The 20,514-nt window shown below is 54.3% G+C and overlaps 2 protein-coding genes across 4 annotated transcripts; one reads left to right on the top strand and one right to left on the bottom strand.

Moving 5' to 3' along the window:
- Positions 1–1,128: 1,128 nt before the first annotated feature.
- On the top strand, positions 1,129–20,064 carry LOC114079290 (galactoside 2-alpha-L-fucosyltransferase SEC1-like). 3 transcript variants are annotated; one of them, XM_071604550.1, is made up of 4 exons: positions 1,129–1,222; positions 4,370–4,440; positions 11,008–11,119; positions 17,567–20,064. In XM_071604550.1, the coding sequence occupies exons 3-4, from the start codon at positions 11,038–11,040 to the stop codon at positions 18,586–18,588; spliced, it is 1,104 nt and encodes a 367-aa protein (XP_071460651.1). In that variant the 5' UTR covers positions 1,129–1,222; positions 4,370–4,440; positions 11,008–11,037; the 3' UTR covers positions 18,589–20,064. The 3 variants fall into 3 exon arrangements, with proteins under 3 accessions (XP_071460651.1, XP_027776321.2, XP_027776322.2); XM_027920520.3 differs by lacking the exon at positions 11,008–11,119 and having other exon boundaries at positions 1,203–1,222; XM_027920521.3 differs by lacking the exons at positions 1,129–1,222; positions 4,370–4,440 and adding an exon at positions 5,277–5,366.
- Positions 2,984–8,875, bottom strand: Ntn5 (netrin 5). The gene is made up of 6 exons (XM_071604549.1): positions 8,242–8,875; positions 5,575–5,763; positions 5,254–5,403; positions 4,871–4,924; positions 4,630–4,710; positions 2,984–3,342 (listed from the first exon to the last, which is right to left on the bottom strand). Exons 1-6 carry the CDS (start codon positions 8,873–8,875, stop codon positions 2,984–2,986), a joined length of 1,467 nt encoding a protein of 488 aa, XP_071460650.1.
- Positions 20,065–20,514: the final 450 nt, after the last annotated feature.

Raw genomic sequence — 20,514 nt, 5'->3', positions numbered from 1 at the left:
AGTTCATTCTGCTGTTTTTCCCATCCCCCCCCCCATTCAATCTAGTGAACCTCCACTCCTCCCTTCTACTGAGTCAGCATCCACATATCAGAGAGAACACCTAGCCTTTGTCTTTCTGGGGATTGCTTATTTCACTAACACAATAGTTTCCAGTTCCATCCATTTACTGACAAATGCCATAATTTCATTTTTCTTGTATGGCTGAGTAATATTCCATTGTGTATATATACCATATTTTCTTTGTACATTCATCTGTTGAAGGGCACCTAGATTTGTTCCATAGCCTCTCTATTGTGCATTGAGCTGCTATGACTATCTATGTGGCCGCATCACTATAGTACGCGGAATTTTAAGTCCTTTGGGTATACCAGGGAGTGGGAAACTGAGTTATATAGTGGTTCTATTTCAAGTTTTCTGAGGAGTCTCCAAACTGCTTTATAGAGTGATTGCATCAATTTGCAACCCCACCAGCAACGTATGAAGGCACCTTTCCCCCCACATCCTTGCCAACATTTATCGTTACTTGTATTTTTTTCTTTGGTGGGGGGGCAGGGGATTGAACCCAGGGCCTTGTGCATGCGAGGCAAGTACTCTACCAACTAAGTTAAATCCCCAGCTTTGTTACTTGTATTCTTGATAATTGTCATTCTGACTGGAGTGAGATGGAATCTCAATGTAATTTTAATTTTCATTTCTGTAATTGCTAGTGATGTTGAACATTTTTTCATATATTTGTTGACTACAGAATGCAGCCTTGACAATGCCTTGATTTTAGCCCAGTGAAACCCGCGTGGGACTTCAAATTGGTAGGACTGTTAGATGAAGAAATTTGTGTTGTTTCAGCTGTTCAATTTGTAATTTGTATGACAGCAATAAAAAATAAGCCCACCACTTGTCCCTTTCTGGGCACATAAGAGAAGTTCACTTCCCACCTTCAGGCAATTGAGGGACTCACGCAAGTAATCTTTTTCGCTGGGCTGCGAGTGGAAGACTGGAAAATTTTCCCAGGCCAAAGCACTTACTGCTCCTGTGGGACAATTCAGTGCTTCCTCTGGTTGCCACATGATGCGGGGTGAGGGGTGTACCACGGGATGCAACTGATGACACACCATGGTGCATGACTCTCATCTGGGTCCCTGAGTGACTGAAAAACCACCCCTTGCCAACGGACATTGGACAAGTACATGAGCAAGAAATAAACTTTCATATGCGAAGCCGTCAGGTAACCTGATTAATGGAAGACTGTGGAAGTAGCTTGCTGTTACTGAGGAAGTGTGTCTCAGGAAGAAAGAAAAGTGCACAGGCCCCGGGGCAGAGTGTATTTGGTTTCTACAGGAACAGGAAGGGGGACAGTGTGGCTGCAGTGGCCTGAATGAGGAAGAGTTGGAGGAGGTGAAGTCAGTGACACGGCAGGGGTAGATCGTATAGGGCCTTATAAGGCAGGCAAGGACTTTGGATTTGATTGTTGGGCATAGGAGTGATACGATCTGACTGCTATGCAGAGAGATTCTTCTGGATTCGCCTTTTAAAGTGGTCATTCTGCTTCTGCATGAAGAAGACTCTAAGGGGTAGCTGTGAGGGAGCAGTGATGTTGGCTTGAACCAAGGTGGTAGCAATGGAGGTGGTAAAAATGGTTGAATTCTGGACATGAATCTTCAAGGAGCGGGTGGGACTTGCTGGTGGGTTTGGAACTGAACATGGAATGGTGGGTGAATTCCCAATTGAATTGGCTTCAAAAGACAATGAAAAGGGCAAACAGAAGAGATTTATACAGTTTTCCTGAAACTTTTCTTATAATATCTCCCTAAGACTTCAGCTTCAGAGATACCCCCATCCTGGGTCTAACTGGAAGCCAAAGGTGAGGTCCCCCACAAAGGGGATTTTCACTGGTGGCTTGGAACTCAAAAAATAGTTATCCCCTGGAGGCTATTTCCTATTTCTTCTAGCATCACCAGGAGCAAACCCAGGTTCCCTGGAGGACTAGCAGCCTAGCACCGTGTGACATGACCTGTCCTACTTCCCATTTGCTGAGAGCCTCATTTTTGTCTCATGGAAGGAAAATGTTATTTTCCAGGTTCAAATCCCTAAGACTCCCTCCAAGTACCTCCTCAGTGACTCTGCAGAAAAGGTCATTCAGATTTGAAGACGCCTGCTTGTGAGTGCAGGGATTAGGTCTGAGTGTCAGGGAAGGTGCTAGGCCATGACAACCTTCCATCCCTTAGTACTTTGCTTCCTGACTTTTTGGCCCCACCCCTGTGGCCTGTAGGTGCCCCACTATTGGGCAGGGATAAAATTCTGCTTAGCACCAAGTGATGTCGAATTACTCTGCAGCTCTCCATTGGCCGCCTCTCAGGAAAGGGTCCAGGCTGCACTTGAAGCCCATGAACCCATCAGAACCTTCTTCAGACATTCACTCAAAGTCCCCTTATTCCTTCCTCAGAGACTATCCAGAGGTCCCTCAGAAATGAAAAATTACTAAATCTGGAACTTTCTGGAAATTGGGAACCATGGTCCCTTTTAAGGAAGTTAAATTTCCCGCCTTTTCCAGACACGCCCTTCTTTGGGCCTGTCCTTAAGCACCCAGTGACGCCACAGGAGTTCTTTCACTGGATTGGCCACTTTGTCTCAGGGAGCCCGGGGATAACTTCAGCTGGGCAGATTCCTCAAGACCGTCTTCATTTGCCCCTAGAGACTCTCCCAGTACAGATCTGGGCTCTGAGGACGAAATTCCTCAAGATTTGAGACTTTATTGTGGGTGATTAACTGCTTGTGTCACAAGTCAAACGAAGGGCCACGGGACCAAAATCCCGCTCAGGCGCCTTCCGGTGAAAGTCTCTTGCGCCTGCGCGTTGCTGGCGCGTGCCGGTGACGTAAGGCGCTCCGTGGCTTCTGATTGGTTCTCTCAGGACGCGCGCGGCTGAGGAAGGCTGCGTGGCAGGTTCCGCATTGCTGGGCGTCGACGCCTCGCGCGCCCTGGTTAGTGTTAAGGCCTAGGGTTGGGTGAGGGAGGCTCCAGGCCGCGGCAGCCCCCAGCACGCTCCTCCTGCTGTAGCCGCCTCAGCGGCCGGGCCCAGCGCGGCCTCCAGGGCAGTGCGAGGCCGTAGCGATCTAGGACGAGGCGCCCGGGGTCCGGGTTTCCAGCCGCGCTGCCCAGCAGCAGGTAGTCAGCGCCGGGCTGTAGGCGCAGGCAGCCGCAGGCCAGGTCGGCGCCGGGCACCCAGGCGTCCTGGCCGCCCCGTTGCACAGGCCGCGCCCGCTGCTTGTACACGGCCAGCACCCGCACGGCCAGCCGTCGCCATGCAGGGCCGGCCATCTCCAACGCCAGCACCTGAGCGTGCAGAACTGCGGGGAGGGAGGTGTCAGGCGTGGGTGGTGCAGCGGGATCAGCCTGGTAGGGTGGGCCCCGGGCGGGGGTGGCCTTCCTGGATCGTGGGAGAGAGACCTTGACCCTTTAAAGGTGAGAGGACTGGAAGTGGCCCTGAGTAGTGAGGGTCAGGCCTGCCCCAGGAGATACAGTCCAGGAGCGGGGGAGAGATCAGAAGGGAGCGGGTTAGGGTTTACAAGGTGGATTCCAAGATTAAGGTTGGGAAGGGCGAGGCTGTGTGCTGCCCAACAAAGGGGAGGCCAGATAGGGAAAGGATTCCTGGCTGGGAGCCTGGGGTGTGTTGGGTCAGGCTTTGGGGGTCATATTAGAGGCAGCAGATCTAGGACTTATATTGAAGGGAGAGTGGATGGGGACACCTACAGTAGGTGGGGCTCGGGACAAAGCAGCAGTTCCAGGGTATTTAATGCAGTAGGATTAGAAGGTATCAGGAGAGAAGCCCTTGTGCAAGAGGGGTGTTGCCAGGGAAAGGACTCTGGGATGAATTTGAGTAGATAAAAGGGTGAAGTTAGTCCCTGAAATCTGAGGGTTGAGATCACATTAGTTGTAATTTGGGCAAGTATGAGGTCGGACAGTGCTGAGGGCTGGGTCTGTGGGGCAGGAGATCCCTGTAAGAGGGGAGGAAAAGGCCCAGGTGAACCCATCAGAACCTTCTTCAGGCCTAGGACACTAGTGGCCAGAGCATGATCTTGAGGGTGGAGAAATCCTGGATCCTCTATACCGGGGGAGATAGAAGGGGTTGTTCTGGATTTGTGGGCTGAGCTGAACTCCTGCGTGTCTGTAAGCTGTTACCTGAGGTCATCAGCCCCAGGGTCTTGGGACTAGTGTGGGCTAATAAATTAGTGAACCAAGAGGTGGGCTTTTGTGGGGACCCAGCAAAAGCTTAGCTATCTGGGACCCTGAAGAGAAAGGGAAGGGGTCTGAGATAGGCAGAACAGAGCAGGGGCCCTTTCACTCAACCAGTTCCTCTTGCCTTCTATCCCTCAGAGATGTCAGGCTGAAGAGGCGGGTGAAACTCTGCAAGCCCAAGTACCCAGGAGAAGAGGAGACACAAGAAGGTAGTGAAGACCCTTCCTCACTGTTCCTCCCCCCATTCATGTCCCATCAGATCCTGGATTGGGAAGGGCCTTAGAATTCAGTGCCCCTTCCATTTAAGATGAGGAAATTGAAGGCCAGAGAGGGTGCTGCCTGAAGGCAGTTGTCAGGTCATCTGGACAGCCATGGCCCCCTTTCCCCCCAGCACTCACCATAGTCCTGCTGGCAGTACCTCTGAAGGCTCATGTGTACTCTGGTATCCGAAATATTGCAGTAGTTTTGACACTGAGGGTCTGGGGAGGGTCAGGCTTCTGAGGCCTGGGTCACAACCTTCTGCACCACCCATCCTCAGTCCATCTTGATTGACAGCCGGCGTGCCCACACCCCTGGTGACTCTGGGTCCATCCCTTACCCCTCTTACTGCCTGGGGATCTCTGTGCCAGCCTGCCTTACCAGAGCTGGAAGCACCAGGTGTAGTAGCAAAGATGGTTGTTGCTTCTGGAATTCCTGGGAGACCAAAGGAGAAATTTAATTTAACCTCTTAGCCACGCTCCCCAAGGATTCCAAGCATCTCTTGCTCTCTTCTCCCAGGACCTAGGAGTCTGGACCCCTACCCCTTCTTCTTTTAGGACCAGAAGTTCAGGGCCCTAACCCCTTCTCCCTAAGACTAAAGAATCTGGAATTTCAGGACTGTATCCCTAAGGCTCAGAGTTTAGTCTCCAGTCCCTGGTTCCCATTTCCTAAGGTCACTTGTCCCTCCACATTCATCCACTGAGATCTGGAATGTCTCCTCCCCTCCCCATTCAGGACTTGTGGCCCTGCCCCTCAGGACTCACGCTGGCAGGGCATCCGAGGGGAGCGGCTCTGCTGGTAGCCAGGACCACAGCGACTGCACGTCAGGCCTGTGACCCCTAACTTGCAGGAGCACTGCCCACTGGTCTGGTTGCAGGTGCCTCCTGTTGCCCCAATGGGGTGGCACTGGCAGGCTACATGTGGAAAGGAACTGGGGACATGGGGTACCTGGGACGCAGATGCTCCTTACCAAATCTGCATGCCCCTCCTCCCCAAGACCCAGGAGTCCAGGTCCCAGCCCTTCCTCCCTCAGACCCAGGAGTCCAGGCCCTGCATCCTTGCCCTCTGGGCCTGGCTACACTCACCCCTGCAGGCCTTTCGGCTGGTGATAGGCTGGCTGGGATCCCTCCAGAACCCTGGCTGGCAGTAGTGGCAGTGTCGCCCAGCTGTGTGGTGGCGGCACCGTTCACATACACCCCCACTCCGGCCACCAGACAGCCTGAACAGCTCAGAGTTGAACCGGCAGCGGCGAGCGTGCTGGTTGCAGGAGCAGGCTAGAGCGAGTGGGGGAGGGCACATGAGGGCCAGGCTCTCTGTTTCCAGCCCTCTCCCCACTGCCCTGCCCTCAGGAAAGGAAAAAAGTGAGGGTATGATGTAAAAGACGCAGCCTGGAGCTTCTGGGTGAGCCTGGGTCCCAGAGCATCTTCATTCTCATTCTAAAATGGGATATTGGTCCAGAAGTGGGTGAGCAGGAGGGGACCTGGGGACTTCTCGAGTGGCACTGTGAAACTGTGGAGCTAAAAGAGGAAGGGCAGCTCTGGGTGGGCAGTGAGCTCAGACGCTGTCTGCCTCTGATTGTGTTCCAGAGCTTGGTTTCCTCGGCTGCAGAATGGCATTTGTAGTGTTTATTTCATGAGGCTTACATGAGATAAAGCAGATAGAAAGTGCTTAACTCGGGGCTGGCGCAGAGCAAGTACTTGCTGATGAGTTCTTCCGCATGTCAGATGCCAGGTGCTAAGTGATAGATGTATTTCATCCCCAAAGGGCTGTGAAGCTACCACTATCATCATCCCCAATTTGCAGATAGGAAAACAGACACAGAAAGGTGAAGTCACTGCCCCAAGGTAGCACAGCTGGGTGGTAGTCAGAGGCAGGATTTGAACCCAGGCATCCTGGCTTCAGAGGCTGTGTTCTTAGCAACCACACTTGGGTGCTTCCATGTGGCTCATCTGAGGACAGTCTGTTTTGCTGGTGGCATTTATCAGGTTTTTGAAGGCAGTAGCCCTTAAGCCTTACTTCTTTAGGAATTACCAGGGCCCCATTTTAAGAAAACAATATAAATCCAGGGCCCACTCTCTGGACAGCTGCTGGGCTAAAGATCTGTATTTCTGGTGAGTGCCCCAGAGTGCGCTGTTGAGGCAGGAGGTGCCTAGACCATCCTTGAAGTTACCTGGGTTTAAGGGGGTTGAGAGGCCTGTTCTGTCAGGTGCCTGGGAGTTCAGGAGCTGTGGTGCAGAGCTGGCTGTGTGTTCTCTGAGAAACGACTTGCTCTGAGCCTTGGTTTGCTCCCTGTCTAGTGGGGATCTCCACCTCTGTCTCCCAGGGTTTGGGTGTACATGAGAGGTGTCAGTGCCACTCAGATTATCTGATTTGAGGGGAATCACTTCACCTTGCACCCTGCCACCCAGGAAACTCAGACCTGGGGAGTGGGAGTCTGCATACCATCCATGTCTGTAAAGCTGCTGCTCAGCCCCAGGAGTTAGCCTCACCTGTCCACCCACCCCACACCACAGCACTGTCAATCTCTCACCCAAGTTTGGAGGGCAGTGCCCTACCCAGCCTGAGTGGCCATTCGGAGGGACAACCTCCCAGCTCCCAGGCCCAGAATGAAGCCTGTCCCACCCTTAGGACGTGTGAATCTCCCTTGCTCACTTCCCTGAGGGGGGCTGATGGAGCAGGTCAGACTTGGCTGCTCCAGAGGCCTGGTGGGGCTGCCAGATGGAGGCCCTAGTGCAGTGGGGAGCAGAGAACTGGAACGTGGTGGCCTCCTGGCCCCAGGGAAGTCGCTAGTAGGGGCAGAAGAGGGTTGGGAGCTGAGGCCACTAGGATGATCTGCTGGTACAGTATGTCCCACGCATGGGGGTAGGGGACTGGGCTCTACCCAGGGTCACAGTGGGGTGGGAAGGAGCTGACCAGGTCTCTGAGGAGGGGCCTTGACCTTAGAAGCTGCAACCTGGGAGCACCTGAAGGGAATGGGCATCAAGGAGAAGCTGGGGGTAATTATCGGCTGGTGGCCCAGTGTGTGGTAGCTTCTAGGAAGGTGTGACTCCCTGTGAAGGGTCTCAGCCCTGCTCCTTGCTGGCACTCAGACCTGAAGTCAAGTGACCTGTCTGTCCCCTTGGGGCTCTCCTTCCTTTGCCGGGGAATGGTAACATGGCAGGTGCTCAGGAAGCTTTCCTTCTGCCAGGTGTGGCCTGGACTCTGCTCTGGAGGCTTTTGTGTGTCAGTTCACTGGATTTCCACTTCCACCTTAAGGAAGCACTGTTACTATTCCCACTTTTCAGGGGAGGGAACGAAGTGAGACAGAGATGTTAAGTCACTTGCCCGAGGTCACCCAGCTGGTAAGCAGAGGAGCTGGGTTTCACACCCAGGCAATCTGGGCTGCCGAGACTGGGCTTCTGTCTGCCACCCTAGAGCACTCAGGTGACAGCACCCAGTGGGAGTTTGGCAAGCGGGAGCTGAGGCCCTGGACTTCCTGAGCTCAGGTCCTGGTTCTGCCACTCATGGTAGCTGTGTGTCTTTGTGCAAAGGACTCCCAACCTCCAGCCTCAGCCTGCTCATCTAGAAATGGGCTTGATGCCGCGCGGAGCTGGCACGTGTTTCATGATTGTTGTGAGGTTGGCTGGAGTCAGGAAATGTCCCGCTGCCCAGTCTGCTACCTGAGCACCTGCACCCAGCCAGGGACGGATGAGAGCATCCTGTGCCCTTGGGGACACAGGACCAACAAGTTGCGAGGGGGCCCCAGGACTCACGCAGGCAGGGGTGGGGATGCCGGGGCGTGGCAGGCCTCCAGGGCCAGTCTCGGTGGGATGGGCGGCAGCTCTCGCACCCTGGGCCGGTGGTGTGGTGGCGGCAGCGGCAGCGTGGAGGCCGGGCACGGGCAGCACAGCGGGCCGCATGGCCATGGCACTGGCAGCGGCCTCTCACGCCAGCTGCTGCCAGCCCTGCTCGGCCTCCAAACTCCACACGGAGGTGGCTGGCCACCACCCTGGCCTTAGGGCCTGGTGGGGAGCGAAAGATGACCCTCTCAGGACCCCCCAAAGCCCCAGGCCAGGCAGGTCTGCGCCACAGAGGCCTCCAGGGACCCCCTGCAGCCCAGGCCGCAGACAGAACTAGGGCTGGGGGTCCTGGGGTGCAGAAGCGCAGGCTGACAGACGTCAGGAGGAAGGGGCCATCCAAGTCCAGGGTCAGACTGCCATTGCAGGTGGCCCCAGGGCCAGGACTAGTCCCTGGGGAAAGGGTACAGGACTGGGGACAGGAGGCTGCTATGCCACCTGCCAGCTGGGTCACTGGTGGAAGGCAGAAGCGAGGGCGTCCCCCTGGATCATAGCATGGGTCCGAGGTTGCCCGGCTTAGGAGGAACAAGAGGGCAAAGGTCACAGGCATGATCCCAGTAGAGCCAGCACCTAGGAGGAGAGGTGGCTGGGTGGGACCTCAGCCATCAGCCTCCACCCTGCTCCCCAAGGTGCCCTGGGGAACCCCAGCATTCCACCCCAGCCCTACCCAAATCCCCTCCGCAACTGCTTTGAAGCGAGGAAAATAGTTCCATCTGGGGAGAGTCACTGTTTACATAACCCAGAGGGGAAAGAACGCAAGCAAAATCGAGAATTTTGCCTGAACTAATCCGTAGCTTAACACCCCAGAGTTATCCGTCAGTGTCGAGAGAGCAGGGCCTCTGGGGAGTGGGTGAGGGGTGGACCAGCAGAGGCCACAGATGCGGAAACCCAGAGAGGGACTAAGGAGAGACACAGGGGAACAGGGCTGGGGAAAGCAGAGAGAGAGAGAGAGAGACACACACACGAGGACTCAGAGACAAAGAAACAGAGAAAAGACAGAAGCAGAGACAGAGGTGGGTGGAGAGACCCACGGGAAGGTCCAGACGCGGGAGGCAGAGATAGGACAGGGCTGGGCACCCAGAGTTCACAGGAAAGTGGGAGATCCTGGGGGCCAAAGGGGCAAGCAGGTGACACTCTGGGACAGCCATGGACAGCAGACAGCCCACAGGCCTGGGGTGGGGGTGGGCAGAGCTGGAGTGCCCCACCCCCCTGCAGGGGATCAGAAGCAGCAGGGGTGGGGGGATCTGAAGCCGGCTGAGGCCCCAGCCCACAGGGATCAGAGGGAGGCCCTTTCCCATGTGGGGCCCTAACCTTGTTCTCCACACCCTGGGCACGGAGGGGATTATCACCAAACACAGGCCTCCCTGCCACCCACCCCCAGCTCCTTAACCCTTTCTCAGCCACCCCAGTGCAAAGCCATAGAAGAGCGAAGGGCAGGCTGGTGGCCTAGGGGTGGGTGGCAGCCAGGATCTCTCTGGGGCTGAAGCTTGGGACTGCAGAATCCTGTGGGGCTGGGAAGGCAGATGCTTGGGTTCCCTGGAGTACCTGGAGTGGGATTCTGAGGTTAGATTTCTGGTACTTTCTGATCATCTCATCCCACCAGCCACTCTAGGCCTCAGCGGGGCCCAGGAATCAGAGTCCCCACATTCTCCACCCGTCCTCAGGTCCCTGGAGCAGATGGGGGAGCAGATGTTGGGGGTGGTGGGTAATGAGGGAGCAGAGACAAGCAGGAGGGTGGGAGAGGAGGGTGCCAGATGCCAGATCCCCCTTAGGGAACAGAAATCCAGACAGACCCCAGGGCAAGGCAGGAGCTGGGAAGGACTCAGCCCTCAACTGGCCCTTCCCTTCTCTCGCAAACACCAGCGCCCGGGGAGCAGCCCACTTGGAGTAGGGATCTTTCTTGGGTTCCTGCCTGGCTCTGAATCCACACCCAAGCTGGCACCCGGGCTGGGGTCTCTGGGGCACCCTTGGTGGGAAGCTGCATAGTCCACACTGCTGTTGCCTTGCGGACCTGCCTCCCCTGCCCCGGACTACCGACACTGTCCCCATTGAGCCTGGCGCCATTTTGCTCTCGTGGCAGTTCACTGGGCCCCTGGGCCCCAGCCTTGTTAAGGAACCCTCACCCCCTTCTCACCCCGTGTGAGAACATCCCCTTTGCTGGGTGGTTCAGGGAGTCCTGCCTTCTGGCCCTTAGCACCTGGGGAACCAGGGTGTGGGTACCCCGGTGCTCCTGGGACACAGAAACCAGCCCCTGCCCGCGTGGTGCCTGCTATCACATCCCCACATTTACCCCTGGGGCCTGTAGCCCACCCCCACCCTTCAGGAGCAGGTAGGTCCAATGGGATCCCAGAAGACCAGCAGTTGCCTGGCTTGGGTAGTGGGGTCTATGAGGACCCAGGCTTCCCTCCCTTGGTGTGCACCCCATCCCAGCCTCAAGCCCTGTAGTCAGCCAAACCTGCAACAAGAAGAGCGTCCTGTAGTCGGTCCCCACTGCGCTGCCTTTGCAGGAGCTCGGCTGGCCGCGGTGGGCTCTCAGGAAGGAGTGACGAGTAGCTGTGCTCAGGCCAGGCTCGTGGGGGTTCTGGGCGGGAGCTTTGAGCAGAGCCCGCAGAATCCTACACCACCGCCCCCACCCCCGCCGCCCTAGTCCACTCGCCAACCACAGCCACACTCTCCCCACAGGGACCCCTGCCAGCCACACCACCGGAGACCATGTGGGACCAGAGAATTGCTGCCCCTGGTGGGCCCACAGCTGGGCGGCCCCAGGCAGGTGGGCAGAGGAGCCTCCAGGCAGGTAGGATGGGTGGCTGGGGCCTGGGGTCCTGGGTCCACTCCCACTTGCCCCAGCCTACCAACTCCCCAGGGCGTGGCTCAGCTGTGTGGCGCCACGGTTGCAATTTGGGAGGGCTGACCTATGGGCTGTTCATGCTGAGGTGGGGCATTGGCCATGGGGAATTCTGCTGACCCCAGCCACCCCCTCCTCATCCTCGCAGGAACCTGGTGTCGGCTGTGGGCTAACAAAGCGTTGAGGTCAGTTGCTTTCAAGTCCTAAAAATCTGTTCTTGGAAGGATCAGGTCAGCTGCAGGGAAACTCAGAGAACTCAATGCCTGGGGTGGGAGGGGGGGAGAGCAGTGGAGAAGCAGAGCACCTCAGGCCTGTGTGTTCTGGGGCCTGGGAGAAAGTGGGGAGCAGTGGGGGCAGGGCTCAAAGGCACCCCAGCAACAGGGGGCCTTGATCCCCAGCCGCTTTTGTTTTTAGATTCTTGTGCAAATGTTGAATCGCCCATGTGAATGGTGGTGACTAGAAAAATAAAGTTTTCTAGCTTCCCTCTGGGGAAAGCAGAGGCCTCCAGTCCCAGGATGGTGCTCAGCGTTGGCTGCTTCTTGGCCTTGAGGACCCTGGCATTTGTTGTGGCTCAGCGGGGCTGTGCCTGACAGGGATCAGGGTACTCCCTGCACCATGCTGATCTGGGGTGGGGTGCAACCATGATTCTGGTTCTGGGTGACCCTCAGGTACATAATCCAGGAGGAGCAAGGGCAGGGACATCAGATTTAAAAGATGGGTGTTAATTCCTAAAGCTATGAGGAGGGGTTAGCTTCAAGAAAAATCCATATCCGATTGGGGCCAAGAGACCCCGTCAGAGGGGGACTTGTGGAACCTGGGCAAGGGATGCGTGAGTGACAGAGTGGCATATTGCAAGAGTCATGACTAGCTGATCAAGGAGTCCTGAGCACGCTCCTCCTGCTGCCCGACAGCAGGACCGGCAGTGAACAGTACCTCTGGGAGCTGGCCCTGGAGAGGCCACCTAGAGACAAAAGGCACTTTCTTTTGAGCACCTTCTTCCTATAAACTCCTAGAGGTTATCAAGTGCTTCAGAGCAAAGGCAGGCCAGGGGACCGGGCCTAGCAAGGCCACCTGTGATCCCAGCGACTCTGGAAGCTGAGGCAAGAGAGGGAGTATTAGAGGCCGGTCTGGGCAACCTAATGAGACCCTGTTTCAAAATAAAAAGGGCTGGGTATGTGGCTCAGTGGTAGAGTCCCCCAGCCTCTGGGTTCCATCAAGGGAGAGGGGTGGGGTGAGAGGAGAAGCCAGCAAGCAGGGGGTGGTTGCTGGGGTGGTGGGGGTTCTATAGGTTTCAGTGGGACAACAAGGGAACATTTGGGTTGAGGTCTGAAGGAGCCCTGCAGCCCCGGCAGTGCTGGTGCAGAGGGAGTCCTGCTGCTAGAGAGGACTCAGGCCACCTTAGTTTTCCTTGTAGGACAAAAGGTCCCTAAGCTCTCCTCCTTCCTCCTTTGTTCTTAATAGCCGCAGTGCCCCAGGCCATTAGAAGCCCTGAAGGCTCCTGCAAGGCAGGAGGAGGAGGGGGTGGTCTAGAAGCCTCCAGAGCCCAGGAAACATCCCCGAGCCGAAAGACTGGGGTGCTCCCTTTGGGACCTTCACCCCTTTGGCCCTACTGCGAGTGTCCAGACCACGCCCTGTGTGACACCCACAGTGGATCTGGGTTATCTTGTTATCAGACATGGTATTAGTGTTGAGCTCAGAAGAGGGTCGTCTGCAAATAGGTGCAGTCAGTTCAGGGCAGGTGTTGGCACCAGATGGCTCAGGTGGGTCTTTGCCACCCTCCACTGACATAGGGAGCAGGACAGCAGGCTAATGTGTGTGGGGGGTGTCCTGGTTGTTGAGACTGACAAACAGCCATGAGGGGGAGCGCAGGAGATCCCAGTAGATGGTGCTCAGAGGGCCCCCTCAGGGCAAGCAACAGGGTTGGAGGGCCCCAGCAGCATGTTGTCCACTTGGCGCCTGACCAGCATTTACAAAGAACTCCAAGATGCAGCAGCAGGATGTCAGACTCCACCAGGGAGCCTTTCTGAGCACGAGGCCATGGGGCTACTCTGGCCACACACCATGAGGTGGCCCTGGAGGATGCACACTGGTCCTGAGTCAGTGTCTCCTCCCGATTGGCCCAGGTTCTGGTCCCCTCTCTGCTGGTGCCAGCCTGGGACTCACCTGGGGCCTGGCTGCAGCAGCATTAGTTTCTCTCAGTGGCAGAACCTTGAGTTGGGCGGGTGGTATAGAAACAGATGGGACGTGGGCTGGGGATGTGGCTCAAGCGGTAGTGTGCTCACCTGGCATGCGTGCGGCCTGGGTTCGATCCTCAGCACCACATACAAACAAAGATGTTGTGTCCGCCGAAAACTAAAAAATAAATATTAAAATTTTCTCTCTCTCTCTCTCTCTAAAAATAAATAAATAAATAAGATAAGGATCCTATTAAAAAAAGAAAGAAAGAAAGAAACAGATGGGATGGAATTTTCACCAGCTCAGAGAAAAGGGGCTCAGATTTAATTTGCTTTTTGGAAACTGAAGCAGCCAACAAAGCATTTCTTGTGCATCTCTCTCTCTCTGTGTGTGTGTGTGTGTGTGTGTGTGTGTAGAGGGAAGAAGGGGTCATGTCTCTTGTAAGAGCTTACTGACCTCTTTGGGGAGCCATATTAAACGTGAGGCATTCAAAGAGGGCCAGCAATGTTCAGATTTCCCAAAGGGGTCAGACTAATAAAGGAAGGCACCCTTGCATATAGGAGGTTGAGAACGGAGGCAGCCTGAGGAACTCTAGAGCTGGTCAGAAGAATGAAATGAGGGGAGAGAATAAGTGGAGCTGGGAGTGAAGACTGTGGTGGGAGCCCTGGAGAGAGGTAGCACAGCCCCTGAGGAGGGGTCATTTATCCCTTCAGAGGGACAGGGAGCCACGGTCACAGAGCCCAGTCAAGCCTAGTGGAGCCAGGGCAGGACCTGAAGGCCAAATGACTGACCACAGTGACTCGGTGGCCCAGCAGTGCCACTGCCAGGCAGATACCTGAGGGACATGAAGAGCACACACGCAGAGCTCACACAGGAGCCTCATGGACATACGGGACAGCGACCAGAGTGCCCACCAGCTGAGAATGAGCAGGCGAGACAGGGCCCTCAGAGCCGGCACGTTCTTAGCCATCACAGAGTAGTGAAGCACTGACACATGCCACCTAGGTGGGCCTGCAGAGCTCGAGGGCACCAAGTGGAGGACTCCAGACACAGACCATGCGTGGCCTACGCTTTCGTTACGTGAAGCCCAGAATTGGCAAATCCACAGAGACAGGAAAAGAGAAAATCCAAAGCACCTTAGTTGGAGGGGAAGGCAGGAAGGAGGGTGGAAGTGAGGTGGTTAAAGGTGTAGGGTTTCTTTTGGGGATGATGTAGATATTTTTTTTCAACAAAGTTTTATTGATTTGCTAGCGATTTTAGTTTTTCGATGGACACAACATCTTTTATTTTATTTTTATGTGGTGCTGAGGATGGAACCCAGCGCTCCGCGCATGCCAGGCAAGCACGCTACTGCTTGAGCCACATCCCCAGCCCCTGATGTAGATATTTTAAAAATTAGCAAATATACTGAAAGCTGTGAAATTGTGCACTTTTTTTGGGGGGGGTAGTACTGGGTATTGAACCCAGGATGCTGTACCCCAGCCTTTTAAATTTTTTACTGTGAGATGGGTCTTGCTACGTTGCTGAGGCTGGTCTCTAACTTGCAATCCTCCTGCCTCAGCCTTCAGAAAAGCTGGGATTATAGGCATGCACTACTGTATAAAGCAAAATTATACACTTTATTTTATTATTATTCTAATTAGTTGTACATGACAGCAGAATGCATTTCAACTCATTTTATACAAATGGAGCACAACTTCGTTTCTCTGGTTGTACATGATGCAGAGTCATACCATTTGTATATAGAGTAATGGGTAATAATGTTCATTTCATTCTACCATCTTCCCCCCCATACCCCCTCCCCTCCCCTCACTCCCTCTGCCCAATCCAAAGTTTCTCCATTCTTCATTTGCCCCACCCTCCAATTATGGATCAACATTCACATCTCACATGTTGGCAACATTATGGATCAACATTCACATTGGCCTTTGGTTCTTTGGGATTGGCTTATTCCCTTAGCAAGATACTCTCCAGGGGATGGGATTGTGGCTCAATGGTGGAGCGCTCGCCTAGCATGGGCGGGACCCGGGTTCGATCAGCACCACATAAAAATAAAGGCATTGTGTTGTGTCCATCTATACGTAAAAAAATAAATAAATATTTTAAAAAAGATACTCTCCAGCTCTATCCATTTACCTGCAAATGCCATTATTTCATTCTTCATTAAGGCTGAGTAATATTCCATTGTGTATATGTACCACAGTTTCTTTATTCATTTATCTATTGAAGGGCACCTAAGTTAGTTCCACAATTTAGCTACTGTGAATTGAGCTGCTGTAAACAAAATTATACACTTTAAATGGGTGAATTGTGTGGTATGTGATTACATCTCAGTAAAGTGATTACCAAAAAAAGAAGAGTGTTGCTTACTGCAAATCTACATTTATTTTTTTTTTAAGAGAGAGAGAGAGAGAATTTTAATATTTATTTATTTATTTAGTTTTTCGGCAGACACAACATCTTTGTATGTGGTGCTGAGGATCGAACCCGGACCGCATGCATTTCAGGCGAGCGCGCTACCGCTTGAGCCACATCCCCAGCCCTGCAAATCTACATTTAAAAGCTAACTATATTCTGGAGGAAGGAGGTGGCAGTTGCTAGTCCCTCAGGTCCTGGGCCAGAAACCAGCACTGTGGTACTTTTGCCATATTTCACTGGGTGAGGCAGGCAAGAGCTATCCAGATCCAATGGGAATCAGGACTGTTCAGGCAGCTCAAAACCCTCACGCCTGCTAATAGCAACAGGAAACACTTGGCACTTAGCATTGTGGGTGCCTTGGCTAGTCCCATGTTATATAAGGAGGAGACTGAGGCCCAGGAGGTCAGAACCTAGCTGCACTCAGGGCTGCTGGCCAGCAGGGGGCTGAGCCTGCCAGTGAACTGCCTGTGCTCAACCACTGGGGCACACTGCGCTAAGATGGTGGAGCAAGGATTCGTCTCCTTGGTTCTGTTTGCTTCTCTGCCTCTAGCAGGGTGCCTGGCATGTAGTAGGTTGTCTGGAAGTATTTATTTTACAACATGTACGAGTTTTTCTGTGTGCTGGGCACTGAAGTACATCACAAAGGCACAGAAGTCCTCTGGCTGGCTGGACCAGGGAGCGGGCTACATTCCCAGTTCCCCAGTGGATGCCGAAACCACAGGTGTGCCCAACCCTAAATGTACTGTTTTTTTGCGTGTACATAGATGCCTGTGAGGAAGCTTGAGTTTTCTAAATTTGGCACAGTAAGAGATGAGCAGCCATAGCTAACAAGTAGGACAGTTATAACAGTACACGGACACAAGAGGAGAATGTGACCTGTCTCTCCCTATTAGCTGCCTTATTGTACTTACTTACACTTGTTCCTTTAAAGGAAGCCTTCTGTGGCTTCTCTTTGGTGTATCTGAACTGTCGGCACCACTGTTCTTGCACTTCGGAGCCATTATGTAGTGAAATAAGTGTGACTTGAACACAGGTGCTGGGATGCTGACAGGCACTTCCTGGTGACTGACAGGTGGGGAGCCTCTCAGTGTGAACACACAGGACAGAGGGAACAACTTGGCAGAGTGGGATGGTGAAAGGTTCATCATGAAATCTAAAGTTTATAAATTGATTTTTTTTATGCTAGGGACTGAACCCAGGGGTGCTTATCCATGGAGCCACATCCCCATCCCTTCTTATTTTTTTATTTTGAGACAGGACCTTGCAAAGTTGCCGAGTCCAGCTTTGAACTTGAGATCCTCCTGCCTCAGCCTTCCAAGTTGCAGGGATTAGCAGTGTGTTCCACCTTGTCCAGCTGAATTGCTTATTTCTGGAATTTCCCTTTCAATATTTTCAGACCACATTTGACCTTGAGTAGTCAAATCTGTGTAAAATGAAAGGAGAAAACCACTGTATCACATTCAATTCTCATGCAACTCCATGAGGTTGTGCCGTCAGGTTGGACCATAGAACTAGCTGCAACTGCAGGTAAAATACGGCTGGATATAAGTATTTCCAAATGGTGGACCTACTCACCCTAATAGGTGAGAAAAGCTTAAGAGGTACAGGAACTTGGCCAGTCAGGTGTGATGCTGGTAAGGGCCTGGGCGGGGCCTGCGCTTGCGGGAGGATGCCCTATTTGTGCTGTCAGGCCTGCGCATGGCGCTTCAGACTGCCGACGCCTGGGGATCCTGAACTGGAAGCAGTGAGCGTGGCTTGCACCCCATCTGCCCCTCCTGATTCTTGTCCTCTCTCTCCCTGCAGCCAAGGGGTTTGGAGCCACCTGCCCGTCCCTCTCCACCTTCTACTTCCTTTTTGTTGTCTTTGTGGTGTCCACCATCTTCCACTGCCACCGGCGCCTGGCTCTGGTACCTGCCCCATGGGCATATTCAGCCCAGGTGGTTGTGGTCCCCAGACACCACCCCCAGGAGGGCATGTTCACTATCAACTCCAAAGGCCGCCTGGGGAACCAGATGGGCCAGTACGCCACACTGTATGCCCTCGCCAAGCTCAATGGGCGGCCCGCCTACGTCCCCGCGCAGATGCACAGCACGCTGGCCCCCATCTTCAGGATCACGCTGCCTGTCCTGCACAGTGTCACGGCCCGGAGCGTCCCGTGGCAGAACTACCACCTCAATGACTGGATGGAGGAGCAGTACCGCCACATCCCGGGGCGCTACGTCCGCCTCACGGGCTACCCCTGCTCCTGGACCTTCTACCACCACCTGCGCCAGGAGATCCTGCAGGAGTTCAGCCTGCACGAGCACGTGCGAGAGGAGGCCCAGCAGTTCCTCCAGGCCCTGCAGGCCTCGCAGGCCTGGCGGATGACCTTTGTGGGGGTGCACGTGCGCCGGGGGGACTACATTCGTGTCATGCCGCAGGTGTGGAAGGGCGTGCTGGCCGACATAGGCTACCTGCAGCAGGCCCTGGACTGGTTCCGAGCCCGCTACCGTTCCCCACTCTTCGTGGTCACCAGTGACGACATGGCCTGGTGCCGGCAGAGCATCGACAGCTCTCGTGGAGACGTGGTGTTTGCTGGCAACGGCCTTCAAGGCTCCCCCGCCAAGGACTTTGCGCTGCTCACACAGTGCAACCACAGCATCATCACCGTGGGCACCTTCGGGATCTGGGCCGCCTATCTTACAGGTGGGGACACTGTCTACTTGGCCAACTTCACCCTGCCCAACTCCCCCTTCCATATGGTCTTTAAGCCACAGGCAGCTTTCCTGCCAGAATGGGTGGGCATTGCTGCCGACCTCAGACAGGCCCAGCAGAGCAGCCTCTAGGCCTGCTTACCCCTCCCTGCCTGGGCCTCTGGGGTGAGTTGTGGGGGAGATTGCAATTCAGAATGTTGGAATCCACGTGGTATTTGAATTTGCCTTTTCTACTTCATAGCTGAGTGACCTTGGACAAATGTCTTCATCTTTCTGTGCCTTAGTGTGGCACCTTGAAGATGAACGCAGGCAGAACTTAGCAGTAACACATGAGAATCCACAAGTTCATGTAGGGCTCTTGCTTATGAATCATGGGATGTGTGGGTATGGGAAGGTCCTGGTTGCTGAGGGCCAGTGGATCACACCCACTCACCAGGTATGTGGCCTGACTAGTGCCTGGAGCGCTCTCACACGGAACCTTACTTTGTTGCAGCACTGGTAGCATGGAGTCCCCATGTTCCATATCAGATCCTAGGGCGTTCCGTGGAGGCCTTTCCTGCCCTGGAGCTCCAGGAACTCAAGGCTTTGCATCCGTGGGCCTTCCCATGATGGAATGCAAGGGATGGCAGGATGCAGTACTGGGTCTTGGAGGTGTCCTCAGTGGGGAGGCTGTTCCCTTGCAGGGCGGCCGATCCAGGGCGAGAATGCCTCACCTTGGCAGCCCCGGCCACAAAGACACGGGGTGCACATTGCCATGGGTGACAGCCTGACCCCAAAGGGCTATGGAGACTAGACCACGGCCATCTCAGCAGCTGCCTACAGACACGGTGACTGGCAACAGATGCCTCACCCCTGCTCTGCCTAAGCCCCTGGGACCTCACTGCCACTCTGAGCAATCCCAGCGTGGCCTGCCCAGGCCTGTCTTCCATTGCTGTAACTGAGGGTCATAGACTGGGAAGATTATAAAGAAGGCAGGTTCTCGAGGCCCGAAGGCCTATAATATAGTGCTGGCAACTGCTTGCAGCTGGGTCATGACATGGCAGGACTGAAGGTCCTGGCTCAGGTCTGCCCTTTTGTGAAGCCACGGTCCCCTGGGATTGGCCCTTTGTCCTGTGACCTCTTACCTCAATTGCCTTCCAAAGGTCCCACCCCCAGGCTCATAGCAAGCTTGAATTCCCCACTCTCCTCCCTCACAATAAGGAGTAACTTGCCACCCAGAGTCTTGGTGGGGACATTCCAACCATAGCACAGACAGAAGTGGGGTTAGGTGACTACACAGCTGGTTTTCCTGTATTCAGTGTTGTTTTTTTTTAATAGGAATTTTATTTTTACTTTTTTCCCATACTTATATTGGTGCATTATAGTTGTACATAAGTTCAGTGTATTTTAAAACATGGAGATGCCAGAATGTTATTGGTGTAATGCTCCTTTATGGGTATTTTAAAAATCATAACAAAATCATTTGCATTCACTTAAAATTCCTACCAGGTGTAGGTGCCCTGGTTTAGGGACCCTCTCTGTCACTCTCTTTCCTGCATGACACTGTCTCCAGGGCTCCTGCTGTTTGACTCACCATTCTTGGGCTCACTTCCAGAGCCCAACCCCTCGTCCCCATGGAGTGCTAATGTGCCTTCTCGGAGTCATCTTGGGCCTGGCTCCTTCCTTCCGTCCTTGACAGGGCGGTCAAGGTGTGGCGTTGGCTATAAAGTGGCTTGGGCACGGCAGGTCTCTGCCAGCTCTCCCCTGCCATGTGGCAAAACACCCGGAGACCTGGTGCTTAAGACACGGACAACACTTGCTCTCTCGCAGTCTCGGGGGCCGAGCTGTGCGGATGTGTCAGGCAGCCAGGAGATGGCCCTCCAGTGTTAGCTGGGCCAGGGATCTGCTCCCGTGGCTGGAGGGTTGGTGCTGGTCCTGGACATGACCTCTGCCAGCCACTTGAGTGTCCTTGCAATGTGCAGCCAGTTCCTCCAGAGCCAGGAAGCTGCAGAGGCCTTGGTGACCTAGCCTCAGAGGATGTACTGTCACCCCTGCCCCATCTATCACTCCAGACAGCAG

This window comes from Marmota flaviventris, chromosome 18 (genome assembly GCF_047511675.1).
Source record: "Marmota flaviventris isolate mMarFla1 chromosome 18, mMarFla1.hap1, whole genome shotgun sequence".
Classification (NCBI taxonomy): domain Eukaryota; kingdom Metazoa; phylum Chordata; class Mammalia; order Rodentia; family Sciuridae; genus Marmota; species Marmota flaviventris.
This window is presented reverse-complemented; position numbering and strand designations above follow the sequence as displayed.

Bases quoted from the DNA above. Each gene is read 5' to 3' on its own strand.
- Ntn5 (XM_071604549.1), bottom strand. From the start codon at position 8,875: ATGCCTGTGACCTTTGCCCTCTTGTTCCTCCTAAGCCGGGCAACCTCG. The intron at 4,925-5,253 runs GTGAGTCCTGAG...TTGGTCTCCCAG, and splicing joins CCCTCGGATGCCCTGCCAGC to GAATTCCAGAAGCAACAACC. The intron at 3,343-4,629 runs GTGAGTGCTGGG...CCCTCCCCGCAG, and splicing joins GTACTGCCAGCAGGACTATG to TTCTGCACGCTCAGGTGCTG.
- LOC114079290 (XM_071604550.1), top strand. From the start codon at position 11,038: ATGTGGGACCAGAGAATTGCTGCCCCTGGTGGGCCCACAGCTGGGCGG. The intron at 11,120-17,566 runs GTAGGATGGGTG...CTCTCCCTGCAG, and splicing joins GCAGAGGAGCCTCCAGGCAG to CCAAGGGGTTTGGAGCCACC.